The 8,632-nt window shown below is 40.9% G+C and overlaps 1 protein-coding gene, 1 long non-coding RNA gene and 1 pseudogene across 3 annotated transcripts; all 3 read right to left on the bottom strand.

Annotated features, from left to right (window-relative positions):
• Window positions 1-745: 745 nt before the first annotated feature.
• On the bottom strand, window positions 746-2,586 carry LOC126410563 (uncharacterized). Its single transcript, XR_007574786.1, has 2 exons — window positions 2,245-2,586; window positions 746-989 (listed from the first exon to the last, which is right to left on the bottom strand). It is a non-coding gene; the product is annotated as an uncharacterized LOC126410563 (long non-coding RNA).
• Window positions 2,587-2,945: 359 nt separating this feature from the next.
• Window positions 2,946-3,039, bottom strand: LOC116265088 (U6 spliceosomal RNA; annotated as a pseudogene).
• Window positions 3,040-4,336: 1,297 nt separating this feature from the next.
• On the bottom strand, window positions 4,337-6,849 carry LOC116263941 (polygalacturonase QRT3-like). Of its 2 annotated transcripts, none has more exons than XM_031643776.2 (3): window positions 6,499-6,849; window positions 6,169-6,399; window positions 4,337-5,621 (listed from the first exon to the last, which is right to left on the bottom strand). In XM_031643776.2, exons 1-3 carry the CDS (start codon window positions 6,757-6,759, stop codon window positions 4,614-4,616), a joined length of 1,500 nt encoding a protein of 499 aa, XP_031499636.1. In that variant the 5' UTR covers window positions 6,760-6,849; the 3' UTR covers window positions 4,337-4,613. The 2 variants fall into 2 exon arrangements, with proteins under 2 accessions (XP_031499636.1, XP_031499637.1); XM_031643777.2 differs by having other exon boundaries at window positions 6,562-6,843.
• Window positions 6,850-8,632: the final 1,783 nt, after the last annotated feature.

Here is an 8,632-nt window from a genome sequence, read left to right as displayed (position 1 = left end):
GTGTTTGGTTGTATACCAATATATCATCCAAATAAAACACAAGTACAAACCGGTGTGAATATTGAAGAAAAGTATCATTCTTGCACCGTTGGAATGTTGTCGGTGCATTGGTAAATAGTATGACCAAAACCTCATAATGAACATTGCGTATCTCAAAAGCTGTCTTGGACACGTCGTCTTCGGCTATTCTAACTTGGTGATAGCCTACAGGTAAATCAAACTTGGAGTAATTGGATGTCCCAATCAACTTATCAAACAGCTCGTCAATAATTGGCATGGGTGCTTGTCTACAACAATCACCACATTTAATGACCTATAATTTATGAAAAGCCTCTAAAAGGTCATTTGATAGTTGTACCATAAGATATAACAGACAGGACGTCTTGTATATCACACTATTGTCCATTGTTTGACAATTTTAGGAATGAATGCTATGTTCCTTAAGTCCAGCATTTGTTTTATCTCTATCTGTATTGTCTGTCTTGTTCATCATGTCCAATGTTTGTTTTTGAAGTCTCTTGTTCCATCATAAGAATACTCAAAAGAAATGTTTGAATAGCCAAGATAAAGCAACAGTTCTCTCTCTCTCTCTCTCTCTCTCTCTCTCTCTCTCTCTCTCTCTCTCTCTCTCTCTATATATATATATATATATATATATATATATATATATATATAGAGAGAGAGAGAGAGAGAGAGAGAGAGAGAGAAAGAGATCAACAACTCATGAAAAAAATAATTTTTGCTATTTATACAAAAACAATTATATTGTCCATGAATCTTTATTCTTCATTATTACATGCATAAATGTAAACAACCTTCTCTACTTCCCTATACTGTCAATAGAGGTCTCCCCATTTCTATACTCTTTCTTTCTATAATAGTACTGTACAATGGCCATCAAGAGTCTACTCATCATTTCCGTTCCTTCTCAAGAGTCTACTCATCATTTCCGTTCATCCTGTAAAAATGATTTGGGATGTATTTGCTTCCTGCGAACCATAAAAATTGAGCATTTTCATATTAATTTAATATTAGAAGGTGAAATATAGATAAAAGAAGGAGAGAAGAGAAAGTGTTTTATTAAATATGAGACTTACGAGGAAATAATTAAATTGTGCGAGGAGTGAAGCAGAGAAATAATTAAAGGAGAGATAAAATGAGAGAATAAGAAAAGTAAACGCAAGCAGTGTACATACACTTAGACGATAGAAATGAGATGCTCAAATACTGCCACGTGAACGACCAAGTTGCGCCTACACTAGTGAAGAAGAAGAAAACAAGAGACACAACAAAAGTGGAGAAAAGAAGACAACAAATTTTTGGCTGCAACATGAAGAGCGCAGATACATGCAAATTTCGTCAGTAGGCTTGCTTTTCCAAGGAAATCACCTACATGGAGTATGGTTGAAAATAAAAGTCATGACCAAGACCATCATTAACCTGGCAAGAGGCCTTGGAAATAGAACTACTAATGCCCTTCCCCAAACATTAGAAGTACAAATTTACAATTGCAAATTCTTGCTGCCCCTAAATATGAAAAATCAAAAGACACAAAGCACATAAGTGTCTAAACCAAGGGGTTTGGACAACTAAAGCCCGAGCAATTATAGTTCTTAAAGAAGGAAATCTCAACAGCCACCACGATCACATTCAGAAAAGATAAGAAACAAACCTGGTTTGTATCCTGAGCTACCTTGACTCAACTTTGAGTTTGTTATATATTGACAAGAGAATGCTACATATGTTTGAGTTAAATTCACATTCTATGTACATGTATTGTGGCAAGTTTTGTTTCACAAATCATGCTTACTGAAGCCTGTTTACCAGCAGTTGAGTGCACCAAGGCAATCAAACTAAACTGGTAACATAGCAGCAAGCGACTCTCACAAAGGGGCACCAAGACAAAGAATCACACCCGAATGAGAATGAAACTTTATTAAAGAGAATGCAGGGGCTGTATAGCAGCATCACACACGAAGTATGTTACAAGGCTCTTTAAATAAGAGAGTAAGGAGCAGTTAGAACGCTCAGGTCAGCAGGGACACAAATTTCACAATCTGGCCTGTTGAGCTTGATCAAGTGGCGATTCCGATCAAGAAAATTGAACATTGAAAGAAAATCTGAAAAAACCAAAACCTAGTGGAACCCTAACCACCTTCCACTAACAACCCGAAGGATGCTGCTAACTCTATCGCCTATGTAGACCAAGGAACGAATTAAGCCGAGAGAGAGAGAGAGACCCACCTCAAATAGCAAACCCAAACACTGGCCGACTGAACTCCATGGCCGGTCATTCTCTGAATGTTGGCTTGGATGAGAGAAAGAGAGAAATCCACCAAAAATCCTCTTCTCTGAAAAGTGTGCCGAGAATCCTCATTCGTGAGAAACTTCATCCGGCAAGCGCCCTCCCCCAGAGACGGAGGGGAAGGAGAGAAAGAGAAAGGGCTCAGGTAGCTCGGAGGACGGAGGAGAAGGAGAGAAAAAGAAGGGCTAGGGCAGCTCGGGGGGCGGAGACAGAGGAGAAAGGCAACTCGGGGATGGAGACGGAGGAGAAGAGAGAAAGAGAACGGGGTCGGGGGCTCAAGGTCGGGGGTGGGAGGGAGGCGTGTTTTGTCTGTTCCAAGGGTTAGCTCGAAACAGGATGGAACAGATGACAATTTATACTTCTTGTCCACCCGCCCGTTGTGTCCATCCTGTACTACAGAGTCACTCATAGCGTTTGAAAAATCAGCTAGACAGCACATGCATGTTTTGTTCTGCGTGTGTCCTGTAGCCATCAAATGCCCTCTTAGGAATCCTCTAACCATTAAAACAATAGAAAGGAAAAATAATCCAACCCAATTGACATCTCCATTAAACATGTACAAAACGAAATACTCTTTCCATGAATGATTCTCATTAGGTAACGCATTCATAAAGCATCGTTTGAAGTCAGCAATTCACTCACTCATATAGACCATTTCTCGATTTGTATGTGTCATGTGGGTCATGCTAATCTTCTCTGTATCGTTCCAATTTATTGGATGTCTCTGAATAGACCACTCACTCGTATAGGTCTAGCTCTAGATTGGTGAACCAAGTCTTAGTGGAGTAGGTGATAAAATTTGGAGCCACCTAACCTCTTTGTCATTTTCATGTGATCACCTGATCTATGACATTGCATAATTTTCTTCTAATGGCCACCAGCCCTTCGAAGGACAGGCCACTTAATTTAAGGCTTGAATGTCAAAATCGAACGGTTAGCTAACCGCTTCATACCTACTTCCTACGAAGCCAATGCTTATATTAAAGTTTGAAAAGTAATAAAGTAGAAGAAAAAGGAACGTAGCTCAAGAACAAACGTCCAACAAATTCTTACGAAGCCACAGGTACTCTTGCTTGCCCGTTTGGCCACCTATAACCCTTCGATTAGTTGAGCAGAACGATCCACCATGCAAAAAGCGAAGGGTTTACATGCCATTAAGAAAAGAATGTGTTAAAAATGACAAAAGTTTTAATGATTCCGATTCATATCTTCAGCGTACCGAACATTAATTATGATTTGAGATGTAAAAATCACCTTCAAGGTTTGGAAGGAAGATAAATTTTGATTTCATTCTTTCATCAGCCTGTATTACATAAGGAACAAACCATCAATGAAAGAAATCCCAATCCAGCTAGTATGCTTCTACCATACCACCAAAACTTGAGCATTTACTAGTTAGAGGGCATTCTAGTAGCAGGAACACTACATTCTTTGGAATACATTTGGAATACAATGTTTCATGAATGTATACGAACTCAATATTCCATGAGAGTGTGTACTTATGGAACACCATGAACATAAAATTCATGTTATCAAACACCCTCTCAAGTGTGTATGTTAAAATGTTTTGAGGGGCATCACATAGCTGGTCGAATAGGTGGCCTTTATAAAGGCATGTCGTCAGTTCAATTTTTATGGGTATTATTCTCTTAAACTGTAAATAGTGGGTTGTAGCGCTATAGTTAACCGGTATACCGTATCTCATCTTGGTCTCGATACAACCTAAGACTCCAAGAGCAAGGAAAATAGAGGAGATTCAAGGCTCTCTTATAGAATATAGGTTGTCAACCTCTTGTCGTCTACGATGTATTTTAAAATTGAAACCCCCCTTTTAGTTAGTCATGTCGTGAATCCAGGCAACAAGGAAAAACCAATCACGCAACCAACTGCAGGTGCATACATCTTCCACTTATGTTAAGAAATCAAATAAATGTTGCGTATGGCCACCAAATCTTTCCGTCGAGTACCCGAATTTTTGAAAAACAGGTACCACAATAACAGAAGTTGACATAAGGAACAAAGTACTTTGAATTAATGAATCAAACGCCTCTTGTTATTTGAATAAAAGATTATAATAATTTGCATCGTCGGGATGACACCGAATGACAGAAGCACCTTTTGACATCAAGTCTTCACCCATTTGGGCCTTTTTCAACCTTCCCTTCTCCTCCCCCTCTCTGCAGGCGTCGACTTTTTTTGTCTGTAGAAAATTTGAACAAACACACACTCTTAAAGTAATTTATACATGAACGGCCGATGACTTGCGCCCATTCGTCTGTTTGAACTTTCAGTTCAAGATCTGCCTTCTCTAGCTCGCTATCGGCAACGTGTTCTGATCGACCGAGACAAACACGGAGGCCGACACGGGCGTATCAGCCCCCACAGTAACCGAGTTGCGTGAAACGTTCCTCAGCGCGTGGTTCGGAAACACCCCAGGAGTGTACAATGCGTACTGCACATGCCTTATGAGATCCGGGAACAGAAGGACGCTCGAGAAATCGACGGTCCAGGTGCTCGTCCCGTTCCCATTAGCCACTCCCTTGGCGGCCGTGGACCTCAGGTTCATGCCCCTGGCGTTGTTCCTGTCTATCACTACTTGGTCGATGGAAGTGAAAGCGGTCTTGGACTGATCCAGTTGTACTATGTCCAGTGCCTTTCCGTCGCCGGAAAACATGTTGTCGACGATGTTCAGCCCATTTACGACGCCAGCGACAGACTTGAGTAGAACGAAGGCGTTGCCCAGAAAGAAAGAATTTGAGATATGTAGCTGCACCGGATCTTCGGCAACGATGCCGGTGTAATCCAGATAACAGTCCACGATTCGGGTCTGGGACAAACCGGGAGACTGTACGTAAATTCCGGTTCCACCCCAGCCGGTTGCTTTATTATAGCAGTGAACCCCTGTGATGATGTTAGCTTGGCCGGAGATGAGGATTCCGGTCTGCGCCGAGAAGATGACGACGTCCGTCACAGCATTGTCATTGCCCATAAGGTTGATGCCGGTGCCGGAAAAGCTCTTCTCCCCCGGGTCGCCGCCGGCCGTAATATGCTGGCCGAGGAAGGAATTGTGTATGTAGGTCTCATGGCCTCCCTTAACCAAGATGCCATCTGACATGAAATGCGAAACGTAACAATTGTCGATTGTAGTCCTCAGCGAGTTGACAATTGACATCCCACCACCTCTGTAATTCGCGTCCAGCATTAGGTCCTTGAACGTGATGTCTTCGAATGCATATGATGAAGAAGATGGCTGCAACTCTATAAGGTAACCATCGGCGGGAAAATCATCTGAAGCTCTTAACGATCCGCCATGAACCTAAACCCCGTTAAGAAGAAACAGTGGTGGCGTTACTTTTACAAGTCTTGCAGAATGGTAAGGCAGCTTTTCATTAGTTGCATGCGAACTAACTAAGAAACTAAAGAAAGGTGAAGGGTTGAAGTCAAGGGTGGAGGAAAAAGGAAGCAGAAAAGAAGAAAAGCGGTTTGTTCCAAAGAATACATTCAGTTATTTTATGGAGTAGAAAAAGATAAAGGTAAAATGAATTAGTTGGCAGTCGGTAAAAAGGTTGGTGAACGCTTCCTCCATTGCAACTGTAACAGGAGACCTCTTCTTTTTTTTTTTTTGGTGGCAGTGTGAGGAAGAGAGGAGATTCTTTAGTTACAAAAACAGTTTTGAAGAGAACACGGAATGATTTTGTTTCATCAAAGTACAAAGAAAGGAAATGCGGTTGATATATGGAAAACACATTTTCCTCTGTTTCTGTCAAGGAAACTAATTCACCAAATTAGCGCGTCCAATCCAGGAAGAAGACGGATGACGAGCGATTCCGTCCGAGTACCGTAAGCAGCGGGAGAGGACTTACCAACAGGTTTCCACCACCGGAGGACGGGAATCGGAGAGGCCGGCTTATCAGGTAAACACCACCGTCAAGGTGAATCTCCGAGCCACCAAGATCGGGAATCCCCTGCATCAGAACATGAGCATCCGCCGCCTGAAATGCGTCGGCGATCGCCTTCATCAATGCATCGGTGCTGTCGGTCTTCCCCGACGAATCCGCGCCGTAGGCAGTTACGTGGAAAACTCGCGCTGGCTTCTGCAAGATTTGTGAGAATATTTTGTCAGAGACACGAAGCGCCTTAAGGCTTTTCTTCTTTCTTAAACTAAACGTGCTTGAGTGGGAGAACAGTAGTACTTGAGGGCACGAGACTTCCGTCAAGAAAGAGAAGACGAAAGCGAAGAAGTCCCAGAGCATCACCTGCTGTAACTGCGACGAAGGCGAGATTCCGATCAATTTCCGGCGAACCAGCGAGGTCTTGAGAAAGTGCGATTCTCCCAGAGGCAGATGGTCGGAGCCGCCGGAAACCCCAGTCACCCACCATTTTTGACCGGATTCCGGAAGCAGGAGTGAGGCAGTTAAGGCCAACAGTGCCACAAACGCATGCCTAGCGGCCATTTCCCAAGGTAACTCTGCACGAGGAGAGATCGCGGAAGGTGGAAGCTCACCCGAGACGTGTATAAATATAAATATATATAGAGAGACTGAGCTTTATCTCTGGAATAGAACACAATATTGTAATGTTAAATGCCGTACACGGAGGGAGAAAATCGGACTAGAATAAGAGAAGATTACGATGGATTCTACGGCCACGCGAATGAAACTTGAAAGCAGGGAAAGGAGCAAGGAGAAAGGTGCACGGAAAATTAGAATTGGATGCCAAAGATACCCTTCTCTCCTTGCCTCACCGGACTTTTTGGAAGTGATTTGGGATGTCAACCGATCCGATCCTAATCGCTTGCACTCTTAACCATATCATGTTTTCGTATGTTCATATATCCGAATACGAATGAAGAAACTATGTAATATCTAAATCTAAATGCAGATTTGAATCCAGTAATTCCAATCTGATCGGAACTTTATATGGATGACTTTTGAACCGAATCGAAACCGCATTATGAATACCAGAGATACCATATTTACTTAAATCTGAATGTCATCAAATGTCTTTTTTGAATCGGATCTGATTTTTTAATCGCATATGAAATTTTTATCCATATCATGTTTTTCATATGTTCATATATTCGAATATGAATGAAGAAAAATCTGACATATATAAATTTAGATCCAAATTTGAATTCAATGATCTGAATATGATGGGAATTTGATTTATATGAATTTTAAGCCGAATTCGAACCGCATTATAAATATTAGATATAGGATAGTTATTTAAATCTGAATGGCATCATATGTCATTTTTTAATCGGATCTGATTTCTTAATTGGATATCAATTTTTTTTTTTGAAGTGGTTCAGATATCAGATCTAAATCAGTTGTATTAACATCTCTATTATAAAATGTCAAAGACAAACGCGATTAGCTAAAAAGAGAACCGCACTAACCTAGTTTCAAACACGAAATTAATTAAAACTTTTAGTTTTGGTACAAATCCGGATTTAGATTCAAATATGCATCATGATGTATCTGGACTAACTTTGCTTACTGGATCAGACCAACTGAATAATATCGTTCGTTTAATCTCTCAGACATGACCAAACAGTGCAGGCCGCTGAGCATGAGACCGCTTTTACTGCGATGTATGTTAATTTTGAATGGAGGATTGTTAAAACTTGGGATGCACCTCCAGGCCGTTGAATATGGAGCCGTTTGTTTAGTTTAGCTGTGGGGAGCCAAAAGCATTTAAACTCATTAAGTTGCCCTCGTCTTTTGAATCGGCGTCCTTGAAAAGACCGGAGCGCTATCATTTAAGAGGAGGTGACATTTTATCTTCAATATTTTAGAGCTTGAATGGTTTAAATTTCGTACTCACACATGATGTAACATAGTTGTTCACACCCAGTTCAGTCAGTTCGAGCTTGGCTCGATTAGAAACATCGACCTCAAGTTTCAGAATAGCTACGTGTTGAAGTCGAGTTTGATTCGATTAAGACTCGGTAAACTCATTTGAATATATGAATTATTACTTTGTCATAAATCGAGCTCGACTTGATTAAGACTCAATAATTTTGACTGAGCTTTTGTAAAAACTTAGATAATTAATTAACATTTTAAATTAAAAAACATGAGTCGGATATTTAAAAAATCCCCTACACATCATTTTTGAGCCAAGTATAGTTTTAACAGTTCGAGTTTAGCGAACTCGAACTCAACTCGATTATTTGAATGAGTGGACTCATGAACTCAAACTCGACTCGATTGTTTGAATGAGTCGACTCATGAACTTGAACTTGACTCAACTCGAACTCATTCACGACCCAAACTTTAACAAGTCGAGTCAAGCATTTTCACTCCCTACATGTACGTATGTGAC

This window comes from Nymphaea colorata, chromosome 11, assembly GCF_008831285.2.
Source record: "Nymphaea colorata isolate Beijing-Zhang1983 chromosome 11, ASM883128v2, whole genome shotgun sequence".
In the NCBI taxonomy this organism is placed as follows: Eukaryota; Viridiplantae; Streptophyta; class Magnoliopsida; order Nymphaeales; family Nymphaeaceae; genus Nymphaea; species Nymphaea colorata.
This window is presented reverse-complemented; position numbering and strand designations above follow the sequence as displayed.